General features: G+C 39.0%; 2 protein-coding genes across 4 annotated transcripts; one reads left to right on the top strand and one right to left on the bottom strand.

The window, feature by feature from the left end:
• Nucleotides 1-397: 397 nt before the first annotated feature.
• On the top strand, nucleotides 398-12152 carry slc5a8l (solute carrier family 5 member 8, like). Of its 3 annotated transcripts, none has more exons than XM_078170074.1 (18): nucleotides 398-1250; nucleotides 2249-2314; nucleotides 2573-2624; nucleotides 3004-3071; nucleotides 3894-4048; nucleotides 4335-4475; nucleotides 4564-4693; nucleotides 4804-4892; nucleotides 5219-5331; nucleotides 6335-6402; nucleotides 6503-6589; nucleotides 6725-6915; nucleotides 8485-8594; nucleotides 8731-8816; nucleotides 8901-9961; nucleotides 10301-10793; nucleotides 10892-11044; nucleotides 11132-12152. In XM_078170074.1, the coding sequence occupies exons 1-15, from the start codon at nucleotides 897-899 to the stop codon at nucleotides 9012-9014; spliced, it is 1824 nt and encodes a 607-aa protein (XP_078026200.1). In that variant the 5' UTR covers nucleotides 398-896; the 3' UTR covers nucleotides 9015-9961; nucleotides 10301-10793; nucleotides 10892-11044; nucleotides 11132-12152. The 3 variants fall into 3 exon arrangements, with proteins under 3 accessions (XP_078026200.1, XP_033482839.1, XP_078026197.1); XM_033626948.2 differs by having other exon boundaries at nucleotides 11129-12152; XM_078170071.1 differs by having other exon boundaries at nucleotides 10296-10793; nucleotides 11129-12152.
• A 72-nt stretch (nucleotides 12153-12224) lies between these two features.
• On the bottom strand, nucleotides 12225-23289 carry sycp1 (synaptonemal complex protein 1). Its single transcript, XM_078166130.1, has 34 exons — nucleotides 23218-23289; nucleotides 22823-22907; nucleotides 20331-20374; nucleotides 20055-20219; nucleotides 19837-19904; nucleotides 19655-19728; nucleotides 19474-19532; nucleotides 19284-19350; nucleotides 19037-19110; nucleotides 18843-18951; nucleotides 18084-18178; nucleotides 17810-17994; nucleotides 17649-17716; nucleotides 17508-17569; nucleotides 17275-17391; nucleotides 17066-17170; nucleotides 16810-16913; nucleotides 16581-16698; nucleotides 16394-16464; nucleotides 16208-16289; nucleotides 16041-16103; nucleotides 15896-15958; nucleotides 15755-15817; nucleotides 15537-15653; nucleotides 15343-15453; nucleotides 15140-15232; nucleotides 14955-15029; nucleotides 14768-14854; nucleotides 14530-14676; nucleotides 13106-13174; nucleotides 12898-12969; nucleotides 12701-12808; nucleotides 12535-12600; nucleotides 12225-12421 (listed from the first exon to the last, which is right to left on the bottom strand). Exons 1-34 carry the CDS (start codon nucleotides 23287-23289, stop codon nucleotides 12281-12283), a joined length of 3099 nt encoding a protein of 1032 aa, XP_078022256.1. The 3' UTR covers nucleotides 12225-12280.
• Nucleotides 23290-27255: the final 3966 nt, after the last annotated feature.

Below are 27255 nucleotides of genomic sequence, written 5' to 3'. Positions count from 1 at the left end.
CAGAACTCCTGATCTCACCAAGAGTGACTTGAACAAAATCATCCTTAAAATCCAAATATATTAGTTTACTAATACAAGTCATGACACTTAGTATCTGCTAGCGTACAGGTCCAACAGCTAACGCCTACTTTTCCTTCTTATCTGCAATATTTTTACAAAAGTTGTCACATTTGTGAGTTTTTGAAATCACACGACCCCAAAGTGACCCAATCATTAAGGTTTAACCTGCCCTGCCTCCTTAAATTACTTACATAATCAACACTACCGAGTAACCTGGAATTGTATAAAGACCACTCCTGGATGTGTCACCTCATTTCATTGGGAATGAAGACGTCTTGACAACAGGAAGTCTCTTGTTTGTCATCAGAACAAACCACTGGATCATCACTTTTTACTATCACTGAAATTATGGCTGTCCTCAATGCTGTGTGTCCTTGATGGATTATTAACTAACGTGAGCTGATCTTTATAGTCTGCCGAAAGCATCGGAGTGGTTCATACACTCTGAGATTTGCAGTGGCACTGGTTAAACTTTCTCATTCTCCTATCAGTCGGAGGGAAACTTATAGCTGATAGCTGGCTTGGCCGAGCGGAAAGTAACAGAGGACTAAAACAGTGGGCTCTCTGGATTTTTCTATTCTTTGTTGAAGGTTTGAAGAGAAACTTTTTATACGACAGCAGCTGATTTAAATATGCCTCACAGTTGACGGTCTGCATTTTTCTTGCTGTCTTTGTTGTTAATATAGGCTCTTGGTTTATGTATAACTAAAGTTGAGGAGAATTTAAGAATAAATTAGAGGGAAGAGCAAGGTTGCACAATATAGAAATCCCTCTGGATCTAAGCATTCTTAACAACAGTTTAGAAAAAAGTGTCAGCTCCTTCTGCTGAACTAACCATGGTTGGTACAGGTGGCCCTGTGGCCACTTTCTCTGTGTGGGATTATGTTGTGTTTGCTGCAACAATTTTGGGGGCAGCCGGCATCGGCCTTTTCCAAGCCATTCGAAGCCGTAAGGAGACCAGCAGCGCTGAATTCTTGCTGGGTGGACGGCAAATGACAGCTGTGCCGGTTGCCATGTCGCTCACTGCCAGCTTCATGTCTGGCATCACAGTCATTGGCACACCGACTGAGGCCTACCGGTTTGGAGCCGCCTTCTGGATCTTTGCCTTCGCCTATACCATCATGTCTACCGTCACTGCTGAGATCTTTGTCCCGCTTTTCTACAGACTGGGAATCACCAGCGCCTATGAGGTGAGGAAAATGTCACAGGCTGTAAATCAGGGGTGTCAAATTCATTTTGGTTCATGGACCACATACAGCCCTATTTGATTTAATGTGGGCCAGACCTGTAAAACTGTGTAAAAACCTGAAAGTAACAACACCTTCAAATCTACCCTTTTTAGTGTGAAGAAGAATACATTTTGCATCATGCATTTTTCCACACTCACTCAGTCCTCTACTCAGTGTCATTACATTTGAATATTTCTCCATGCCTTACACTACAGTGTAGTAATGCTTGCATCACCACCACAAAGTACAATGAAAGCATTTGAGGAAGGAGGTGAAGTTATTGACTAAATCTAACGTTTTGGCAGTGCCTTTACGGTTCCATCAATACTGATTAAAGTCTGATACAGATTCTTTTGTACTGAAGCTGCTGATTGACGATATTTTGCACAATATTCAGTATCTTTAAACAAGACCACAACAGGTATTCATTGTTTTTTCAAAGAGCTGTAATCTGGTGAGGGTGGAAAAGCCCCTGAAGCAGCATTTAACATGAAGTAGGATACATAAGTGCATCAATATTAGGTGTGCAAAGCCATCCAGTGGGTCACAGTGGACTCTTTGGAAGGTCGGTTCTGGCCCTCAGGCCCTGAGTTTGACACCCCTGCTGTAAATGATTATAATGGTTATGGTTGATCATAAGGGCTGACACGTGCAGCACCAAACAACTTAAGGTGTAAAGATCAATACAGCAAGCATGCTTCATTGATAGGCTACAGAAATACAAGACTTTAAAAGTTAATGTGGTTAATGATTCATCAACCATGGTAGGCAACGCAGTTGATTTATTTAAGTGATCAGGGGTGCATGGCTATCAAAGGCTGCACAGAATTTAAGTGCTATAAAAGTACTTCCTTCCCAAAAACACCTTTAATAGTTCGTTAAGCTGGATGTTAATCACTGTGTCATTTCAAATCATTTTAATGATGTCTGACTTTGGAGGTTTTCCTTTTTATTTCTAGTACCTGGAGTTGCGCTTCAACCGGCTCATCAGGATAATCGGGACATCAATGTACATTGTACAGACGGTAAATAAAACATGGCTTAATTTTCATAAAAAAGAATTATTCAATGACTTGTTATATTTAGATAATTAAAAACAAAAGTGCCAAACCACGATGAATGGGAAATCATTCCTAATCATCATGGTAAATGTAGCATAGTAAAAAGCAGCTGTCTTTTTCCTTTTTGACTTTATGTAAAATTGATTGATACCAATTACATATGAATCATATGCTTGTTGTTGCGTTTCCACCTAATCAACTAATGGTGGGCTCTCTTCTCAGGCCCTGTACACCGGGTTGGTCATCTACGCTCCAGCTCTAGCACTAAATCAAAGTAAGTGTATCTGTGGGCTCTTCTTGGAACAGTTATGAATAAAAAGTACTTTATGATGCGACTGTTTTCCAAAGGTACCTGTGTTAGTGTTGATTTGACCTGATAACAGAGTTTATATACTACTGACAGTAGCCAAGGGATATATTTGTGTTTCTCTCTGTCTTTTGTTTATGTCAAACACAGACTGAACCTAAAACAAAAGAGGTGACCACGTGTGTTTTTGTTTTAAACAAAGGGAACATTCACTGCTAGTGCCGTGTTGAAATAAATGGCTAAACACACCATTTCAGAGACTTGGCTTGAAGTAACTTAAACTGTCATGTTATGTCTAAAATAGGTTTATTCTGAATCATAATGGAGCTTTTTTGTCATTACTCAGTCACAGGACTTAATCTATGGGGAGTGCTGGTGGCTACAGGAGCAGTGTGCATCCTCTACTGCACGTTGGTTGGTATTGTGCATTTCAAGACCTTTTATGTACTGTATTGAAGTGATGATCTGCGTACCAAACAATAATATAAATGTTAAACTCACAGCTGTCCGGTTCATTGTGGTTTTATACTCTGGTGTCATCATCGTCCTGTTCCCTTGTCTCAAAGTCAGTGGGTTATTGGTTAGATACCCGACATAAGGTCTATGGTTAACACAAGTTGTAAGACTGCCAGGTTTTGTTCTACGACATAAAATACGTGAGTAAATGCCCCACTCGTAAATGTTGAAGCTTTTACAGTAGGCATCTTAAAAAGGTGGTTGCCAACAAGTGGCTGAATGAGACTGTGGAACGTGAGCACACCAGATATGGCTTTACAGCCTTGTTGTGGTGGTGATGATGAAGTCACGTGGTCTTTGTGTAGTTAGTTTATAGCCCAACATTAGATGTTTCTGTAGCTCTGGCTACTGAATTTACACATCAAAAATCATATAACTGGTGTTCTTTTGTGAAGATTACCCTACTGAACAAAACTTACAAGTATCATAAACTTCTGACTGCCACAGATTTTATTTCCTGCAATAATCAGAAATCCAATAGAAAAATCCCATTGGATTTTTAACAAGGGAACAAGGGTGATATTAACTTCCTGGTTAGCCTACAAAGAATGTCATCCGTGCACCACTCTATAAAACTGTCCGATCTACTTGTGATGCAAGTTCTCTTCATGATAACGTATAATTTTAACATCACAGTAAGCCTCGACTGGAACTAAATTGGAAAGACTTTAAAGTAGTGCTGGGAAATGATAAGCTGAATCAACATGGGTTTTGTTTCAGGGCGGACTGAAAGCAGTAATCTGGACAGACGTGCTGCAGATGGTGATCATGCTGGCAGGTTTTGTGGCTGTTATAGCTAGAGGAGCCGTACTGCAGGGAGGCCTGACAAAGATTTGGGAGGATGCCCGCCAAGGAGGGAGACTAGAGGCGTTTGAGTACGTACTCAAGCAGTGTCAGATAGCATTTGTTGTGAATTTGTTTAAACCAACTGTGATAACAGATAGATCAACTTTCCTATAATTGTTTCTTGTACCTATTGCTCTAGTATCCCAGAAAGTTCACTGGGAACTGTTCTGCATGCAATAATCAAGGAAACTGACTATCAGTGATACCTGCTTTCTGCCTCAAACGTGTCATCTTACATAATCAGATGTTTGTACTGTTGATGGCCCGTGACATTACATTCAGTATTCTTTGACGTCTTGTTGACTTTTGTCACAGTTTTGACCCAGATCCTCTGAAGCGTCACACTTTCTGGACTATCGTGGTTGGTGGCAGCATCATGTGGGTGTCCATCTACGCAATTAACCAGTCCCAGGTGCAACGCTACATCTCCTGCAAAACCTTGGGACATGCCAAGATGTGAGCGTTCCTGCAATGCAATGCAAACAGGATATTATAAGCTGTGAGCCAAGGTTCATGCACTGACAAGTCTTCTTTCACTTCTCAGGTCTTTGTATGTGAACATGGTTGGCTTGTGGGTGACTGTGAGCCTGGCTGTGTTTTCTGGCCTCACCATGTTCTCCATTTATAAAAACTGTGACCCATATACAAACAGCGATATAGGCACACATGACCAGGTAACTGCAGTTGTATCTGTCTCTTTACATTTCAACACATTGAAGGAATGCTGTTTGTTGTGTAACAAAGCAGCACTGTTAACGGTAAATGGATTGTGTCTGTGAACCAGCTGCTGCCATACCTCGTGATGGATATTCTGGCAGACTACCCAGGAATCCCTGGCTTGTTTGTGGCTGCTGCATACAGTGGCACCCTCAGGTGAGGCCTGGGGCAAACAAGGAAAAATGCATCATTTTAAGTTAGAAATGCTGTGTTGATAAGGAAATAATCTTGTAGATAAGGTGCAAAGGTGAGGAAAGAATGAGCTGTCCATACCTGGGTTATGTTTCTTCCTGGGAAAAATCCATGTCACTGTCTCACCAACGACTGAACAACTTATTGTTTACATTTCAAGTCATTACAATACGTGATGCAGGACATTACCACCTGCATGCTACCTGAGACTTATCTTATCTATATTCCAATCATTTCAAGTCTTCCTGTTCTGTCCAGTGACTAAGAGCTTACTGTTGCATATTTTTCAGCACGGTGTCTTCCAGCATTAATGCCCTGGTTGCTGTCACTGTGGAAGACTTTATTCTCCCAGTGTTCAAAAACCTCACAGAGAGACAAGTGACCTGGATGAACATGGGCCTGAGTAAGTTGTGTAAAAACTACTTGCACACAGCGTGATGAAATAAAATCATAAAATACCGCAGTAATCATCAAACGGTATGACACAAAGAAGCTCAAAAGATACCAGTAGACACCAAGATAACCATTATCATGTTATTCTTAGGTCATTTTAAGTGTTTCCAGTTCCACTGTGTGAGTTACGACATGATGAGAAATGTGCTAAAAAATAGATATCCTGATAGCGGATGAAATGAAATCATATTTTGGGAAGAGTTTGTATGTACAAGCAGACTTCACAGGGCGTGTTGTACAAGCTGCGGTTACAATAATCTACAGTGTTTCATTAGATAGATTTACTGTGGGAACACCTCCACAGGCTGGAACACGTAGGTCCTGTGAACTTCTTTTGGGAGGATAAGATAAAGGGTGTGGCTCCATTCAGCTGTCAAACAGGATCACAGTGTTCTTGTTCACTGTTATAGTCTTTAAACAGAGCTGATGTGACTTTGTAAAACCGCATGGAACGCAATTTAATACCTGTTTCACAACCAAGTGTGAAAGTAGGATATGGTGATATATAAATAAATAAATTTAAGGATGCATCGATTTATCACTTAAAGGATTAATTTAAGGTTTTGCTAAAACTGACACTTGCCTGTTATGACATGATAAGCTTCCTACTGCAGCCACCAGTGGTGACAGTACTTGCTATAAGTCTGGTGGTGCTGACTGAAATGTCACAAAAAATGGACAGATCAGTCCCTGTCACATCAGTCCTATTTTTATTTATTGTATGTGTAACATCTAACAGCCTTCAAACAGATAAAAAGATATTTTTTTAAACTAACATTAGTTTTTAAAACTGAAACTCACTGCTTTTTAAGACGTTCAAGATGTGCAGATACTGTGGAAAAGCATGACAAAACTTTAATTAAATATATGTAAAAGCACTAATTTCCTATTAAAATCAGACCTCAGTTACCACTATGACTAAATTCTGCTGAGAACATTTAAATATGTCGCAGGTGTATTCTTTGGTGCCCTGTGTATTGCAATGGCTGGGGTTGCTTCAGTGATGGGCGGCGTTTTGCAGGTAAAAACCACACACCAACACCACTGCAGCCATTTGTTGCTCTACTGCACCACCAAGAGCTGAATATTAAGAACTACAAGCCTCCTGTTTCTACTTTCAGGCAGCCCTGTCTGTATTCGGCATGATCAGCGGGCCTCTTCTTGGTCTTTACCTTTTAGGCATGCTATTCCGCACATCTAATTCAATAGTGAGTATGTTCTTTTTACTGGAACATTCGCCTGCACAACTGCACCCTCTGACAACACAAAGAAATCTGCCTCATAAAACAAATGTGACACATACACAAAGTATTTGACTGCAGCATGTCATATTTACTTTGCAGGGAGGACTTGGGGGAATGATCATTGGTCTGGTGCTGACTCTGTGGGTGGGGATTGGAGGCCAGATTTACCCACCCACAGCTGACAAGACAAATCCTCTACCGCTCAGCACCGTGGGGTGCAGCATTAAGGACCAAAACTTCACAACGACAGCTCCTTGGACCAGTCCGGTGACTCTGACCGAGCAGCCTGAGTGAGTCACGCAAACGAAGGTCCATCTGCTGTCACTCAAGCATGTGATGTGGTCACTGTAAAACTCAATAGCATTTTAATGTGGCAAACGAGTACAAAAATGACTCAATGCTTCAACGAAAAGTAAAACATTGTCAGAGCAGATTTTACTGTCACTACGCTAAGACTGCTCAGAGAGGGGATGCTCCCATGTGAATGCTGTAATGCTTTATTACTATACCCAAAATGTAACTTTATCAAATATGCTACACTCACTGCTTTTCTGGACAACATTTCAGAAATAGGTTTTTGTGTAGGCCTATGAAGAACCAAAGACACTCAGGGTAGATGTGTAGACACTTGACAACACTTGAAAGAGTCTGTTTATAACTGGTATTAACATGTCGTGTGACCCCATCACAAGTAGACAGCACTAAATACAAGTGTAAACGACCACCAAGACGCATTGTGATCCAATCACTCAAACCACTTACTGGGGATGTCTGAGACACATTTTGAAGTGTAAATGCTAATGCATCCTAAAGAATCTCCAACAAGGATTACGGGAGGGTTCAGCAATACTCACTACTGTAATGTAGTGTTTGGTTATTCAGAACACCACACTCTCAGAGCAGCACAGCGTACTCTGGGCACTCTGTCTGGGGAGACGGAGCAGCACAATGCCGAGTGGAATGAATGTGTGATTAACTTTATGGTTCATTAATTCATGTAGAAAAAGAACACTCTGTTTCTTTAAACAACCGCGCTCGCAATTTAGTGTAGGCCTACGTTATTGGTGCAGGAAGTGGGGATTGTTTTGGTGACAGCGCGCTTACACTTTACAACTTGCCCATTTTATGATGAGTTGGACTAAATATTGTGTGACCGTCCACTGTTTTTCCATTTGGAAGGAGATGAGTTGAATTCTGTTGACAGCAGCTTGAATGTGGAGGTAATCACTGAATAATGTAATGACTAAAAATAAACGCGTGGGGGCCTTTGACCTTGCAGTGTCATGAAGGCAGTAACGAAATCTGAACATAAGTGGTCAACTGGAGAAGCATGATAGACACAGGTGTGAACGGAGATGTGTCTCGGATCACCTAAACCAAGTTAATACCAGGTGTAAATAGGCTTCAGGATGTTTGCTAATGCAGTAGCTGACAGGAAGTAAAAAGGACCAAAGCTGTTGCCCTAGCAACAAAAGAACAATGAAAAGGTCTATATATATACCTGAGCTGCAACAATTAGTTGATTAATTGATTAGTCAACAACAGAAAATGACTCCATGACTAATTTGACGAGCTACCAATTCTTTCAGAATTTTGTTATGAAGAAAAATTATCACATATTTTTTGGTTCACTTTCTCAAATGTGATAATTTACTGCTTTTCTGTTTTATATCACTATAAATTGAATATCTCTGGGTTTTGGACTGCTGGTTGGACAAAAAAACAAAACAAGAAATCCAGAGGATAATTGGCAGATTAATCGATTATAAAGATAATTGTTAGCTGCAACCCTCATGTTGGTATAACAAATGTAGCCTTATAGGAGGATGACAACTAAAATTATTTCCTATGTGTGTCAGTGTGAGGCCGCCTCTGGCAGACTCCTGGTATTCTCTGTCCTACCTCTACTTCTCTCTCCTGGGTACACTGGTCACAATCGTGTCTGGTCTGCTGCTGAGCATGATCACAGGTGGGACATTATTTCCTAACCACTACTTTTACTGCAAGACACGTCCGTGCTTGTACGGTCTTAATGTTCCTTATTATAATCTTAACAAAACATAAACGCTTACTGTTTGGGAATGTATGTATCTATTCCTTTTCAGGTGGATGCAAGCAAGAAAAACTTAACCCTGATCTGTTTGTGAAGAAGAGTGACCTGATCTGCTTCAGCTCCAGGAGTGAATCAGATGTAGGAGTCTGACTGGATTATTACATACAGATTTATATCGATTTTGCCATATGTAATTAATGGTTTGTTCTCAACCCACCACAGGTATCAGACGTCACAGAAAAGGCTGCGACAGACATTTATCTGGAAGCTGACAGGTCAACAGTCCCAGACCATGAAGTGATGAGTAAAGATGTTGAAAAAGCCACCAAGCTGTGATGCTGCGACATCAATATACTGTATCGTGGAGAGACCTTTTTTTTCAACGGACATAAATGACAAGCTGTGATTATTGCGATGCTGCATCCATGTGATGTATATGATCTGCAAAAACAAATAACTGTAACTCCATTTCCAGTATGTGCTCATTTGTGTTGATATGGGTTATGATGTGTTGTTCCCCACTGTCACAGAGCTGCTCCCGTTTCCTGTTAAGCACCGATGTTGCAACTTTACTTTTATTGCCCTTTATTTAATTGTTCTCCCTGATAGCAGCTGATAACTTCATATTGTCTGCCTGAACACTGTCCTTCATTTAATGCTGACAGAGACAGGCACATTGGAATATGGTTTGATATTTCACAATATGTATGATGGCATTACTGTATTTGTTTAACACCTGGTTATTTTTATATGAAAATTGTGCACTCTTTATGAACAGTCTGTGTAAATTAGTCACAAATTCTACTTGATAATAAACATTTTGTACAAAGTTCAACTGTGTTGACTGAAAACACATGTACACAAGCATACACATTCAGCACAGAGCACCTCAGTGAGTGTATGACCTTGGTATGTATGTGAGAGAATGGAGGACAGTGAAGCCAAGAAAAATACATTTACAGTGCAGTTAATACTTTGGCAACACAGCTCCCTGAGCTTCTTCTCCGGGCTGTAAAACTGAGCGAGAAGGGAGGGACGGAGAGTGAGAGAGAGAGATTGAGCTTTGGTCTCTGTAACAACTGTGTCCTTTGTATCCTTGGCAACATACAATAGAGGAAGTTTACAAAGAACTGACCTGCCCACTTTCACCTGCCACCATGCCAGCAAATCAACACTAGCTGTTCCAGGTTTATAGGAAGTGGAGAGTCAGCCGTGACATGGAGGCAGACGCACTGCCAGCAAGGTGAACTGAGCCACTGTTTTCACTGACACAAACAATCAAGGTGAGTCTGATCTGTCATTTACTTCTTAATCAAGGTTTGGACTTGAGTCAAGTTTTCACATGAGAAGGAGATTAGGAATGTTTCCATTGTGGTGACTACAAAAGGTCAGAACAGGGGGGGTAATTATGTGTTTTCTTATGGCGCACACAGTCACGTTGAGTGTGCCTGAAGCCACTTCCTGAAGCAGATCTGTTAATGTAATACATATGACCTACTTAGGATACTGTTTTCACTGCATGGACTTTAGATGTTAACTGAATATTACTAAGATAAGGGAAACAAAGATTTTACATTGTTTACTAAAGTGTTTTTCAGCCTATGTTTTGTTTCCCAGTACAGGACTTAACGGCCATGGCTACCATCTTTGCCACACTGGCTTGTTACCTTCTGGCCCTCTCTTTTGTTGCGGCACAAACAAATTTGACTGTCACACCTACAATAACAACCCCTGGCTTAAACCTGACACACACAACGGTAACTTCATCTAACTCTACTGTTCATGTAACTGTTATCTCAAACGTGACTGAGAACACGACTCCTTTAACCAACACGACCCGGGACAATGGAACATTCACCACGACTACAGCAGCTGCGACTGCGAGCACAGGCCATCTCCAGACATCTCAGCCAACAACCATCATGACTCCACTAACAAACAGTACATCACAGATGACCACAACAGCTGGCACTCCAACATCTACTGCATTGACAGTGCCAACAATGCAGACCACAGCAGGTTACATAAGCACACCTGATACTACAGTCATTACGACTGCAAATTCATCTCACACTGTCAAAACCACCTCAGATTCAATGTACAGAACCACAGACGGTAAGCACCAGGCGTCAGTTTTATTACACATTTAACTGTAAGTTGATATTTAACTCATGTGAATGACTTTAATTTGTTCCTTTTTCCTGTGTTATTAGGTTTGGGACTAAACATGTCAGACAAGAACATGACTATTCTCTTTAGTGTTGTACTTGGAGTGTTTGCTCTGGCACTGGTTGGGTTCATGTTTCACAGATGCAAACACAAAATCCAGTACTTCCATCAACCTCTTCACAACACTGATGACACGGGTAAGGACTCCCACTTTATCACACAATTAATACAAACTATTATGTCTGTTATTAGCAGTCAAAAAATCCCTTTTTAATTTTCAGCAGATACGTTTGAGGCAGACGATGACACACTCGTAATTTCTGGAGGACTTTATGACGGCCATCCAATATACGACAACGTGCCGCCAGACCCACCAGACCAATCTCAATTCCGCCTTGAGTTCCTTCATTAAGAAGAGAGTTCCTGCAGTCTGAGATGTCACCTTTGGTACTTGACAGGATGGACTAAATCAATTTTCCTTATCCACTCATTCATACAATTCCAAGACTGAAATTTCACCCCTGTGAAATTTAACTTCTTGATGTGAGGCTGATGGCAAGGAGGAAGGGAGTATTATGATGGGCAGAACATTCAAACAAGGACAATGCTGATCCATTTAAACATTAGGTTTACTTACATCGCTGTTGATACCAGGATACATAAATATATTAAATATATTAAGACTGGAATACAGAACTACAGTTTCCCCACACCAACAACATACACTTGTGCAGAATGAATGAAATTTCATGCGAACACCACTAAAGATGAATTATTCAACACAACTGTGCTACAACAAACTGAATACTTTCAAAGCACCTGAAAGCATAGAGCGTGACTCTACAGTAACTTAAAACCTTGAACATCCAAACCCAAGACCAACGTGCTAAAATGTAGGAAAATGAACACCTAAATCAGTCTGTTGTTAAAAATACTGATAATCTGATGCGTAACGATTTTTTCTTTGCATTTTAAGAAAAAAAAGGCCTGTTATTACTGTAAATACTGTCAAATTTATCTCTAACATTGCTATATATGTCTGTGAAGAAAGTAAGAATTTGAACAGCTAAATCAATCTGTTGTCAACAATACTGTCGAACTGATCCACATCAATTGTTTCTATGCATGTGAAGAAAAAATGGCCTGTTATTACTGTAAATACTGTCTGACTGATCCCTAACAGTGCTACATGTCTGTGAACAAAGAATATGAACACCTAAATCATTCTGTTGTCAACAATACTGTTTAACTGATTCATAATGATTCCTTCTTTGCATGTCAAGAAATAAAATTAGCCTGTTTTTATGCATACTGTCCATTTGTTCACTAACAGTGCTACATGTGCATGAGAAGAAAACTGGAATTTAAATACCTGAACATCAATAATACTATTACGATTACGGTTTATGTGACCTGACCCGTAACAGCTCTACTTATCCAAATATTTTCTCACTGGTAGTCTTCTTTTTTTTGTCACAGCCGGTAACAGCAGTCCAACCAGCATCTCTCATCCTTTTCACTGCAGCTAACTTTAAGGAGTTCCCTGGTGATTTATGAGTGACAGGGCTCTTGATCTAAAAACAAAATTCAATCCAATTTTTTTTTTTTAAATAAAAATGACCAAGTATTATATCTTCTTTGACCATGTATACAATGCACACATATATTTTTTCAGATAGCATGTTACCTTTTTGTAGATGTTGAGTTTGTAGTGTGAAGTGGAAAAATTAGGTGCCGGCGTACTTGCAAAGGTCTGACAAAAAGAGAAACAGAAGGCCAAATCAGCTCTTGGCAATCTTATCTGATACTGTGTTCTTCTGACACATAAAGTATCAACCGATAAACAAACTCACCAAGAGATCATTTTGATCAGAGCTGTCAGACTTGGGGTCAAGCTCTATTGTGCTCTTCTTCCACTGCGCTGCCTTTTCAGCAGCAGGAGGTGTCCTTATTCTGTAGGACTGTGAGGGAATTCAAAGAGTAAATGTCAGCAGAAGTCATTAATATTTTTATTTAATTCAGAAAATGTCAAGATGATACTGTATATTACTTTGATCTGTGAGGTTCTGCCAACCCTGTTTGTGACATGTCTTGGGGTTTTCAGTTCTTCATTGTGAATTTCCTAAGATACAAAGTAAATGTCAGTCTGAGTTATTATGAATTTTACAGTAGCAGACAATTACCTTGACTCAAACTCTTGTGCTTATCATCAAAGCCAATCAACATTTACTCTATAAATAGATTAAAGTGTTATTTACATTGGTCTTTGCTGTTGTTCCATGTGATGTTGTGATAGATTCAGTGTCCTGAATCCATTCTCCATCCTCCTTAACCACAGAAAAAATAAAATATTATCACAGTTAAATTTAAGTCTTGGCACTATCATTCAGTAATAGTCAGGTCCATTCTGAATGGACCACAAATGACTCGCTAACATGTCAAGTTTGTAAAAAAAACCCCACTGTTTTGAAGTACAGTGAATTTTTGGCACAGAGCTTTTATTACGAAGTGCAGTTTCGAAGTGCATACACAAGTATGACGCTGATTGTATTACACTGTGTGGACTTTAAACTAATGACTACGGAAAAATCTGGATCCCGTGGCTGGACCAGTAAGGAACCACTGACATACGATACCATACGATATACTTTATTGTCCCATAGGGAAATTTGTCTTGGACTCATATGCGCTGCATACAATAAAAACATCGATAAACAGTACAGTAAACATAACAACAAATAACACATACCCCCTCCCCAGTGCGGTACAGTAGGCTATAAATAACATCAGATAACACATACCCCCCCACGCCCAAACATATTGCACATGTCCCATAGAAACATAGGAAACACCATGGAGCTATTTCACAATCCTACTACCTCAAGCAGCATAATTTAGGAGTTGGATTGAGATTGGTACAAGTGACCTTTTAAAACGGTTGGAGTGCAAATACCGAGAATGACATTTCTACTACAAATGTATGCACATAAAAATACACAACCTTTGCATGCACAGTGAAACACCTTCCACTCACAATTAAGGTGAAAAATGGACAGTATGTCTGGACTAAAAGGGCTGTTGAAAGATTATAAATTGGTGTCCCTGATGGACTCAGTGGGACTAACAGGTGGGTTAATACACAGTGTACACAGTATTTTCACTAGACCTGTCTTCAACATGAAAACGCATTCAAATTCCAGTAATAATTATGCAAGAATGCAAAATAAGTTAGAGGTGCAGTCAGAGATTCTAATCCAATACACTTTTTGCCAATACTTAGTAAATATCTCCTCACGCCCTACTGTTCATTCTGTATGTGCACTTAAAAAACATGTCCCTGGCTCTGTAAACAGGAAACAAAGTGGCAGAGAACCAACAGCACACACTATTTCAGCCAATCAACAGTAGGGGGCGTTAATGCTCATACACAGGATAGGGGAAAGGCCATAGATGTATAAGGAGAAAGACAGTGGGAGTGAGAGAAACTGTAAAACGAAGCTTCTGGGGTGAGGTGTACGATTTTGAGTGTTAAATTCAAATATTAACAATCCTTCAACAGAATCACAGATTCCACCTTTAAGACAACTTGATTGGATTTCTAGCCTCAACAGTTGTGAAAATGCCTGAAATAAAACAATTTTCTCAATCTCTTAAAAAAAACATGTAAGTAGATTAAACTCACAGCTTTCTTCATAACTGCAGCACTTCCATCATCTTTGCTATGGGAGGACACTGTCATGGTCTTGGAAAAGTGAAATATGTGTCTCTTCGATGACCTCTCTTTTGGAGTCTCTGAAAATCTCCCTTGGTTCTCGTTTGAGGCGGGTGACTAGAATTTGAAAGATTAAATCTTGGTTAAGCACGTGTCCAACAAACCATGTCGTCAGTGGTAGCCTATTTGCTCATGTGGAGGTTTGTACCTGGTTGTTTCTTGCTTCTGTGAGCTGAGTGAATTTCACTGATGGCATTTCTTTCTTCAGCTCAGTCAGCTCCTTCTGCATGTTATCCTAACCGCAATAAAAAGTGTTTCTCAAATAATAAACTGCCTCAAGTACAACTTATTAAAAAGCCAAAAATACACTGCACCTGATTCAAACTAGGACATACCTTCTTTACCAGTTCTGTCTTCAGCTGTTGCTTCAGCTGATCATTATCTGTCTTCTGCTTGGTGAGAGCCAACTCCTGATTTTAAGAATTTAGTTTCAACAATGTTAAGATATCATTTATTCATTATCTAATCGTTTCATCATGTATCAATAAACATAATTTTTCAGCACTTTTCAGCATCATACCAGTGATTTCCTATTGGCAACAGCCTCCATCTCTTTCTTCTTGAACTCATCAAGCTCTGCGTCCTTTTCTTCAACCATCCGGTCATACTGGCTCTAGTGAAAACACGTCAAATCCTCTCCAGTGCAACATGTCTTTAAATTGACAGTGATGCTGCACAAAATCATTTCTAGACAGTAAAACATATGCTTTATGATGACCTTACCTTATGTTTCTCCATCAGTGCCACCATATCTGCTATCTTATGTTGACACTTGAGTTCTGTGTCCTCCTTGTTCTTGATGGCCTCCGCTGCTGTTGATCTGAGCGTCTGTACCTGGAAAACAGGTGCTTTTGTTTTCATTTGTTTATCCTGAGCACCTAAAAATGTGGGAAACAACATAACGTTACATAATAAACCTCATTCTCAAGCTCTGCTGCAAAGGTTGATTTGGACTCAAGATCCTGAATCAATTTCTGATGGTCTTCTTCATTCAGTCTTTCAAGGTTCTGTAACTCCTCCTGAAGACTGTGGATCTAAAGACAAAACAACCATCAGGTACATAGGTCTACTAATTAATCTAAATGAATTGTAACAATATTAAAAACTGACAGATAAATATAAAACACTGCCATACCACAGTTTCAAGTTGACTGGATTTTGCAGTCCCCTTTGCCATTTGTTTCTTAAGCATTTTATTCTGAAAATACACAATTCAGCTGTTAGCTGTTTGTCATCCGACGTGCTGTAAATCTTTAGTTTGACAGTCATCACAAACCTCTTTCAGGTATTCCTCCTGGGCTTTAAGTTTTACTTCAAATTTCTTCCTGAGGTTGCACAGCTAAAAAACAAACAATTTCCTTGTTATTTGCAGAAAAAAAATCAATAGTAACAGTATTACACATGTTCAGATTTTCAAACACCTTTGTTTCCATGGATTTGATCCGGTTTTCTTTTTCTGTAATTTTCTCCTGCAGCTCTTTACACTAAGACAACAATCACAAAGACATCATCATTTGATACTTTTAGCACAAGCATTTTTATATGGCCCTAAGTTTTTATTGATAACTTGTTTGGTTGGCATACTTACAGTTCCTTCAATTTTCTTCTGCAGAGTCTCAGTTTCCTGATATTTCCCCTGGGTTTTGCTTTTAATGGTGTTTACTTCCTCTCTATTTATAGAAAATATAAAAATATAAATCTGAAAAAAAAAAAAAAACAAAAAAAAAAACTACACACTATCAAATCTCTTTAGATCATTTAAGTGCAAACTAACCGTAAACTGAGGTTTTCTTCTTCCAGTCTTTGAATTTCTCTTGAGAGCTTCACAGCCTTCTCCTCACTCACCTGATCAGTCAGGACACACTCAGAATGATAGTAATTAAAAACAAAACTGACATCTAACGCAAACAGATAATGTACACACAAAAATGGTCTATCACATTTGGTTGGATAATTCAGACCTTCATATTTGCCTCAATGGCTTTTATATTGGAGGATCCGCTCTCAAACTGCTGCTGAATGGCTGTCTTCTCAGACTGCAGCTCATTAAAGTTGGATAATAGCTCTTTGTACTGTACTCTTAAAAATGACATAAATTAAACATTAGACTAGATTACGATACGATAACGACAGTTTAATATGATATTCTATGTGCTAATATTATGGAATAATGGGCTATTAAGGACTCACTTATGCTGTGAGATGTCTTTTCTCAGTTGCTCCATCTGAAGGGTGTTTTCTTCATTTTTCTTCACTTCAGTAGACAGTTGACCCTCCAGCTGCTGCACTCTGATCTGAGGGCATAATACAAAAACACAGTGTGGTGAAGCTATGTACTGAGCTTAATTCAACAGTCAATCTTCTTAGTGAATATTTTTATTTGCTAAAAAAGATCTCCACTGCGGGTAAGAGATGATGAGTGCAACAAGAAAATGCATGTAAAAACCTCGATCACTGTGGACTTCTCCTTTAAATCTTCTTGTGCCTTTTCAGCAGCTTCACAAGCCTTTTTCAGTCGGTCAGTTTCCACAAAGGCAGCCTCTGCTTCATCCTGTATCAACAAAAAATGTTATGTAGGGCATGAATTTCCAGGTATCTGTACTTGACTATGGAATATCCTTTGTCCTTCTAAGATGAAGTATCTACTTATATCACCTTAAATAGCTGGGCTTCTTCAGTTTTCCTTGAAAGCTCAGCTGTGAGTTCCTCCACTCTGACTTCAGTGACGTCTATCTTAACCTTCATGGACTCAGTGGACTGAGATTTTTTGTCCTGAGAGCAACAATGGCATACTGTGAGCATCTTCAAGTTCTCTTCTGTCACATTCAGACTTCAATGAATGGTTGGGAAGCAAAGAATACATTCTAGAAAATTAAAACACGCCCTACCAATTCATCTTCAAGGATTTTGATCTGCCCATCCCTCTTTGCACTCTGCTCCATGCTCTCTCCTGTTGAGTGAAACATTTTCCCTCAGCTTGGGAGAGCATGAAATAAAAACATCTACATACTTCACTCAGTGAGGCTTACCCAAAAGTGTGTTTCTCCTTTCAAGTTCCTTGTTGTTCGCCTCGAGTTTATCCTCAAGCTCCTTGGCCCTTGAAAATGGGTCATGACAGGAACATAACGACATGAGGAAAATTTTGTATTTGGTCAGGAAAATGCTCTGAATTTTCAGCAGCTAATTATACCTCTGTATTTCTACGGCTAGTGAATCCTCTAGCTCCCAAATGGTTGTCTGAATCTGCTCCAGCTTCTCTGCTTGTTGATTTTTAACTCTGCTGAGCTCCTGCAGGCGTAAGTCTTTGTTTCGAATCATCTCTGCATATTCTTCTTTACTTTGTTCCAGCATTGCAGCAATAGCTTCACGATTTTTCTGAGGGGTAGAGACATTTCTAATCAAAGCAGACAATGTATGGCAGAGCCCAGTTTCACTGAAAATGACAAGAATCTCAACACACTCACCTCAGTTTCTTTACAGCGCTGCTCTGTGGTTTGCAGTTTTTGAAGAAGGGATTCCTGAGCGGTTTTTGAGCTTTTGAGAAGTTCATTCTGTTCACCTGAAAAGTTAGTAAATATTTAATGATATAATTCTTGGTCTCCTTCTTTAGTGTCCCTTCAAATGACAAAGTGTACTAATACTACAAAATGTGCTATAATTTTAGAGCAAGGTTTACTTTTCCATAAGCAGCTATTGCAAAATACTGACACATTTCACACACAAGAAATAACAACTATTTTAACTTTAGTAATAGTTCAAGTATTTTAGTTGTTGATGTTGCAGTCAAAGCTGCAATGTAATGCCCAGTTCAGACCAAACATTCACGACGAGGTGAGTTGAAATGTGCAACTATTTGCAATGCGCCGTTCTGCAACGTTTTAAAGACCTGCTGGTTCACACCAATGCAACTAGATGAGACAGTGTATCATCTCTATGCAACAACTCTCTGTACTTCAGTTCAATTTCAGGCTTTTCAGGCTTATTTTGTGACTGAATATAATTTGCTCCTTCTTAAAATATGAATGAGGATAGTGATAGTGAAATACTGGCTACAGTTGCATTTGAGGTCGTGATGAACAGCGAAACACAAAAGGAGCATCAGATGGACTGTATGCATAATAAATACACCACAATAATGTAAGTAGTGCCAATTAGTTAGTCAATGATAATGTGTGTGTGTGTGTGTGTGTGTGTGAGGGGGCATACGTGCATAATGATCTTACTTGTTGCATCCTGAAGTTGTTTGCAGCGCTCCTGGGTTTCATGGAGGTCAAGCAGGAGTGCTTGTAGCTCGTTTTCCTTATCCTTAATTTTCGTTTGAAGTTCTGCAACCTGTGAATATGAGTGTTAATCCTTAAACTGCCTGTTTCAAAAGTTACCAAATAAAGTGATTTGAAGGCCATTTTATTTTACTTACTTCTTTCTGCTTCATATTATATCCTTGATGATATTTCTCTTTGAGATCTTCAAATTGCAGCAATGCCTCTTTGGCTGGAAGAAGATAAAATGGTACATTTTTCTTGTTGGAGGACATGTTGTCTTGCTTGTTAATTCATCGTATGTCACAGTAGATGTTTAAGTTATTTCTGACTGATTAAAATTTCTCTTAATATTTAGAGTTACTGTGGTGAAAAGCCTAAAGTTACGGTAAAAGAAACCCAAACCTTTCCGCATCTCTAGCTGATCAGCTTCTGCTTGAATGCGAAGGGTTTCAAATGCTTCTATCAGTTTCTACAGAAAAAAAATCACATGTCAATTCACTATCAAACCTTCTGTCCTGCTGTTTTACTGACTTCTGTGCCACACATTATTATTTAAAAAGGAAAAAAAGATATAGATTTGGAGGTATTTTACCTGAATACTTCGACTGTTTTCCATAAAGAAACCATGTGTTTCTTCTCTTTCAGATTCAACTAGAGAATGTAAAGATATGTTATAAAATATGCAGCAATGTGTCATTATACTCAACCTCTTACTAATATGGCTGGTTAAGACCCATATCCTGGCAGAAAAATATAAAGTGTGATTTACTTACATAGATGCACTCTCTCAGCTGAGTGTTGCAGAGTATCTTTCAGTACATTACACAAGTTCCTTGTTGCGCAGTTTCTGTATTCAAAATTTAGAATTTGAAATTAGTAAAAAAAATGTATACAGACAAAACATTAAGATTTAAAAATTACATTGATGTTTATCTAAACCAAACACAGCCCGTACTTCTTCCTCAAATCCTCATTTTCACTGATCTGTTCCTCCAGTTTTACGCTGAGACTTTCATGTCCAAACTGTAAAGACATAACACACACACACAATAAGACACAGCAACATCAAGTGTTAAGTATACTACTCCTCTCATATATATAATACCTCGATTATAAAAAGAAAAGAATATGTGGTTAGAGTGAGAGAAAGACTGAGAAAACTAAGGCACACACCTGCAGTTCCTGAATGACTTTGCGCTGAGTTTCAATTGTTCTTTTGTTGTCTTGGAGTTTCCTTTCCTTTTGCACAGTGTCGGAGTCTACCTTGACCTTCCAGCGCTTAATTTTGTCCACTTCATCAAACAGCGCAGAATAAAGCTGTCCAGGATTGCAATTACTCTGGGAATAAGAACAATCATGGGAAATAAAATGACACTTTTGAATAAACACGTTGCAAAGGCCAAGTCTATCCTATTCATGCTTCACACATTAGTACAATGAAAATATTACCTTGCCTTTTTCCATTGGTGGCACGACTTTCACCTTGGTATTGTCTTGGGGAGAGACAATAATTCATTCATTATAAGGTTTATTATACTTGTCAACTCTTTATCCTGAAAATACACTGCTCAAAAAAATGCAGGGAACACTTAAATCATCAGATCTTGATGAAGGAATTATTCAAGTTGAAAATTGTAACTGATTCATTGCATTATTTGTTGAGAACAAAATGATGTAACAAAGGTGGATGGAAATGAGAGCTGGATTCAAAATCACATCGAAAATCAAAGTAAAAAATTGAAATCACAGGCTGATCCAACTTGCATGAATTTTATCACAGCAACTCATAATGTGACTCAGTATTGTGTATGGCCCCCTTGGTCTGTATGCACTCCTGACAATGTCTGGGCATGCCAGTCATCTAGCCTTCGTCACCCAGGAACTGCCTACACACTCTGGCCACATGAGGCCAGTCATGCTGAATGATGTTACAGGCAGCGTTGTTCACCACGGCGTCTCCAGACTCTTCACACCTGTCACATGTGCTCAGTGTGAACCTGCTCTCATCTGTGGAGAGAACGGGGCGCTAGTGGCAGACCCGCTAATTCTGCTGTTCTCTGGCGAATGCCAGTCGAGCTGCATGGTGCTGGGCTGTGAGCACAGGTCCCACTAGAGGATGTCGGGCACTCATGTCACCCTCATGGAGTCTGTTTCTGACAGTTTGGTCAGAGACATGCACACCAGTAGCCTGCTGGAGGTCATTTTGTAGGGCTCTGACAGTGCTCCTCCTGTTCCTCCTCTCATAAAGGAGCAGATACTGGTCCTGCTGCTGGGTTGATGCCCTTCTACGGCCCTGTCCAGCTCTCCTCTGGTAATGGTCAGTCTCCTGGTATCTCCTCCATGCTCTTGAGACCACCTTCTTGTGACTACACGTATAGATGTGCCATCCTGGAGGAGCTGGACTACCTGTGCACCCTGATTAGGCTGCAGGTACCACCTCATGCCACCAGTAGTGACAAGGACACTCGCAGAACACAAAACTAGAGAAGAATCAGCCAGGAAAGATAAGGAGAGAGCAACTGTCTGTGGCCACCACATGTAAAACCATTCAGTTTTTGGGGGTTGTCTTGCTTTTGCCTCTCCATTGCACCTGTTGTCACTTTCATTTGCCCCAAAGCAGGTGAAACTGATTCACAATCACTTTTGCCTTCTAAGTGGACAGATTGATATCCTTGAAGTTTCACTGACCCGGTGTTATACTGTGACCCTTAAATATTCCCTTAATTATTTTGAGCAGTGTATCCACCTTATTTTTCACGGAAAAACGGAGGCAAAACAGAACGCAGCCAGCTTCCGTTTTTTTGTGCGACACTTCCGGTCCAGCACTCTTACCACTGTGTAAATGGGAATCGCCTTGTTGTTTACCTTGCTGAGTTTAGCTATATATATGTATATATCACATTTTTCACGTCACTATATCACCGTTTAGACTAATTTGATGTTTGTAAAGTCTATAAACACAATGACTGAACAAACATTAGTATTTTCTTTGTGTGTAATTAATAACATGGTTATCGTAGATTAGCTGGGCTAACCGTTAGCTGTTAGCCGTTAGCCGTGTCTGTAATAACTCACTAAACTCACAAAGTGGCCCGTGAAAAAAATATTTTCTCCAGCGGATGTCTTAGTTACAACATGATTGAGCTAACTGGAGTAGTTTCATGTCGTATCCGACAACGGGAGGCTTTTAACGGATGACGATCCTGATGTTAGCTTTGCTGCTAGTGTTAACGTTAGCTCTCCCTGTCAGCTGCAGCCTCTGATGCTTTCTAGACATCGTGATTTCCCAAAACTGAATAAATACCACACATAGCAACACAAAACTGCTTTGCTAGCTCAATCATGTTGTAATGGCTGGATGGTTATTGCGTACATGCTGATTCAGGTGCTATCAGAGCCGATCTGCGCATCACTATGGCTTAATGATCAACTCAGTCAATTAAAACAACCCGTCCTGTGTTAGGAGTGTATGTCGCTGACAGAGAGAAAGAAAGAAAGAAAAGGAAAAAAAGATAGAAAAGCAGCGTACACCTCACATATTTATTTCTCACAGTTGCGCACACGTGTGGCTGGCATGCAGAAGCACCGTCTGTGTGTCTGTGTGTCGAGGGTGCGAGCCGCAGCTTCAGCTGCTCAGGTAGAGAGGCTGTGTAGCCCGGTGTGTTTTTTCACTGATTCGGTTCTGCAGGTTCTCTGCTGGTACACTGGAGACGGGATCAAGCAGTTTGTCTCACTCGGGATAGATTGTGCTTTTTTGGTTCATAGTTTATGATTGACGTGCGATTTATTCGCGTTTAGAGGGAATAAATTTCCGTTATAACAGAAACGTGGGCACAGTTATCTCTACAAAATACACAGACTAACTAACTAAAAAAAAAACGGAAGTTGATCACTATTTACTAATAAGGTGGATATAGCCCGTGCTGTTTAATAAAACATACCTTGTCTGGTTGGTTTGGTTAGTGTCACCACATTTGTCTTGGGTAATGGCATGCTCTGCTCTTTCTCAAAATATTTACTGCAAACCTATGGGAAAACAATTATGTTAATGATTATTACCTCTTACATGACAGCAATCATTAATTAATCCTTTCAGCCTAGAACAAGGGAAACAAGTGTACATACTGTATATTAATGACTTCCACTGCTAGTTAAGTAAATAAATAAACAGTTGGCTTGATATTGTACTGAAGGAATGTGCCAGTACTAAGTTAGCATCTAAGTGCCTTGATTTTATTCATTAATATTTACTGGTGGTTAATTAAATTACCTGCTGCGAAGTATTGGTGAAATCACCACTTTTTTCAACGACTTCCTGAGGTCGAACAGCAGATACCTGTGCGGTATTCATGTTATTCACCCGGGGAGGTACCAACAGTTTGAAGTTAAAGCCTCGGTCTCTGTCCATCCTGAAATGACCACACAGATACAGCTTCTATTAGGCTATCAAACGTAAAGTAGCTGCGTGTAACTGACACTTAACGGTTAACGGCTAAATTAGACTTTTATCAACAGCGAGACATTTTGTCGGAATAAACTATGAGACGTAACTTAAATGTCTGACAGTGTTCATATTATTTAATTTCACCCAATAATATGATATTAACCATTATTTAGGATAGGTTAACTAACGTTAAGCTAATAAACGTTAACGTTAGCTCTCTCCTAGCAATTCAGTTTTGCTAACAAGTTAACCGGCGTCACTTGACGTTAGCTTACGTTATTTTGCTAGTTAGTAATATGACCTACCTTAATTATTTCCTACGAAACATGTCGAAATAACTACCAAGCAAAAACATTTAAGGTTGTCACGACATTATGTCGTTAAACAACGGTCAGGTAGTTACTCACCTTAACGGTTTTACTATTGGTGTGCGGGCGCGTGCAACAACTGTCCCGTTCTAAAATGTCACGTGACATTAACGGTTCATTTCAAACTTGGTGTTAATGGCCGCTCCGATGATTAACGTTAGATCCATTATCGGACAACAGCACCAGCTCTTATGGAGTCTCCTCGGACACACTCGCAGGAGATGCTCGATTTGCGTGTATAATTAATAATGTTATGTAACGAAACAGCACTGAGGATACAGTGTTGGAGAGTAACCTGTTACATGTAATTAAATCACAAAATAAATGACATAGTAATCAGTTACTGTTACTGAGAAAATAAAATGTGTAAGCTAAAAATTAAAATATTGGTGATTACAAAGGGGTCACATCTGGATACATTATTTAAAGTTAAAAAGTTTATATGCAGAGCTCAATATCCATTGTTACTTTGCAGCTTTTGTCTAAACAGTTGTTTAATACAGTTTAATACATTTGTTAGGAAAGTAATCAAATGTCATAAGTTATATTACTTTGATGAAGTTATCAAAATACTTACATCACTTATTACATGTTTATCAGGGGTACTAGTAATCTATAACCTATCATATTTCAAAAGTAACCTTCCCAACACAGTAAGTTAATCAACTGTCCCTTTGTCACTTGCATAGGTCTGACTACTGGTTGCCATTTAGGGACTGTTCTTTACTTAGAGGAGAGTGGTGACGGGGGAGTGACTTTGTTTTTTTTTTAAATTTAGATTTATATATTTATTTTAATTTTGACCTTCCCCAAAGCTACAAATATTTAAATTCTTTGAGTATCTCTGAGTGACTGGCCTAAATGCATGACCATCCCTCCATTATATATTAGTAATATGTTCTTTTTTAAAACGTACCCTTCCATGTCCGAAAGTTAAAAATGAAACTTTGAAGATGAAATCCTGGAGCTGAAAAAAGTTCTATATTTTCCACTCTTGTAATGCATGCTCGTAAGTTGTTGTTTTTTTTTTTTTAACTTTTGGACAAATTTTAAAAGAGACCCAGAATAAAGTGATTTTGATGAAATATTATAATATATATTACTCTTTTTTTTTCTAGACGGAGATGTTCGACGCACATGATGTGGAGGACAGTTTGAAATTTGAAAATCCAATGATAATTTTTGATCTTACAGTTTCAGGCTATGATAAATAATGTAATTTTGGCAATTTTTCAAGAACACATTCATTCCAGACATGTTTTCTTTAAAAATTTGTGGTAAGATAAATATAAAATACAGCCATTTAAATTTGTATGCCCCTTCCCTAAGCCAAAGTAAAAAAACATAAGTCCCTCCTTAGTGCTTAAAAATTGTTTGACATGCCTCCCCCTTTTTGCATCACGCCCTTCCCTCCAATAAGTAACGAACAGTCCCTTAAGAACTGAAAGGTATTAGCTGACATGTATTAGTTAGATGGCAGAACCAGATCCCTAACTTCTTGTTAGTGTCAGAAGCTCCACCTTCTGGAAGTTGTAGTATTAAAAAAAAATTCACTTCAAGGATTTTGATCTGCCCATCCCTCTTTGCACTCTGCTCCATGCTCTCTCCTGTTGAGTGAAACATTTTCCCTCAGCTTGGGAGAGCATGAAATAAAAACATCTACATACTTCACTCAGTGAGGCTTACCCAAAAGTGTGTTTCTCCTTTCAAGTTCCTTGTTGTTCGCCTCGAGTTTATCCTCAAGCTCCTTGGCCCTTGAAAATGGGTCATGACAGGAACATAACGACATGAGGAAAATTTTGTATTTGGTCAGGAAAATGCTCTGAATTTTCAGCAGCTAATTATACCTCTGTATTTCTAAGGCTAGTGAATCCTGTAACTCCTGAATGGTTGTCTGAATCTGCTCCAGCTTCTCTGCTTGTTGATTTTTAACTCTGCTGAGCTCCTGCAGGCGTAAGTCTTTGTTTCGAATCATCTCTGCATATTCTTCTTTACTTTGTTCCAGCATTGCAGCAATAGCTTCACGATTTTTCTGAGGGGTAGAGACATTTCTAATCAAAGCAGACAATGTATGGCAGAGCCCAGTTTCACTGAAAATGACAAGAATCTCAACACACTCACCTCAGTTTCTTTACAGCGCTGCTCTGTGGTTTGCAGTTTTTGAAGGAGGGATTCCTGAGCGGTTTTTGAGCTTTTGGGAAGTTCATTCTGTTCACCTGAAAAGTTAGTAAATATTTAATGATATAATCCTTGGTCTCCTTCTTTAGTGTCCCTTCAAATGACAAAATGTACTAATACTACAAAATGTGCTATAATTTTAGAGCAAGGTTTACTTTTCCATAAGCAGCTATTGCAAAATACTGACACATTTCACACACAAGAAATAACAACTATTTTAACTTTAGTAATAGTTCAAGTATTTTAGTTGTTGATGTTGCAGTCAAAGCTGCAATGTATGGATGACCTTCCCCAAAGCTACAAATATGTATGCAATGACCTTCTCCAAAGCTACAAATATGTATGCAATGGCCTTCTCCAAAGCTACAAATATTTAAATTCTTCCAGTCTCTCTGACTGACTGGCCTAAATGCATGACCGTCCCACCATTATATGTTAGTAATATGTTCTTTTTTAAAACGTTCCCTTCCATGTCCGAAAGTTAAATATCAAACTTTGAAGATGAAATCCTGGAGCTGAAAAAAGTTCTATATTTTCCACTCTTGTAATGCATGCTCGTAAGTTGTTGTTGTTGTTGTTTTTTTTAACTTTTGGACAAATTTTAAAAGAGATCCAGAATAAAGTGATTTTGATGAAATATTAAAATAAATGATGAAATATTACTTTTTTTTTCTAGACGGAGGTGTTCGACGTACATGATGTGGAGGACAGTTTGAAATTTGAAAATCCAATGATAATTTTTGATCTTATAGTTTCAGGCTATGATAAATAATGTAATTTTGGCAATTTTTCAAGAACACATTCATTCCAAACATGTTTCTTTAAAAATTTGTGGTAAGATAAATATAAAATACAGCCATTTAAATTTGTATGCCCCTTCCCTAAGCCAAAGTAAAAAAACATAAGTCCCTCCTTAGTGCTTAAAAATTATTTGACATGCCTCCCCCTTTTTGCATCACGCCCTTCCCTCCAATAAGTAACGAACAGTCCCTTAAGAACTGAAAGGTATTAGCTGACATGTATTAGTTAGATGGCAGAACCAGATCCCTAACTTCTTGTTAGTGTTAGAAGCTCCACCTTCTGGGAGCTGTAGTATTTAAAAAAAAAAAACACACACAGTGAATAGAGAAAACATAAAATCACAAAGCACCCTTTAACAGTATCAAATTAATTGTGATTTTATATGTTATTCTGTATTTACTGTGTTCCACCCTCTTTCTTGTGTTCTGGTATTGTAACAAGACAAGTATGACTTCCATTTGTTTGCCTCACAGTTTGCCATTCAGTATTTCTGGAGCTATTTCTGGAGCTTCTACCACCAGGGTTGTGCACAGGTGTGCTGCATACAGCCAGTGATTAGACTGAGATTGGTTACTTTTACCTG

This window comes from Epinephelus lanceolatus, chromosome 1, assembly GCF_041903045.1.
Source record: "Epinephelus lanceolatus isolate andai-2023 chromosome 1, ASM4190304v1, whole genome shotgun sequence".
Lineage (NCBI taxonomy): Eukaryota > Metazoa > Chordata > Actinopteri > Perciformes > Serranidae > Epinephelus > Epinephelus lanceolatus.
Note: the sequence above shows the minus strand (reverse complement) of the source record. Positions and strands in the feature narration are given on the sequence as shown.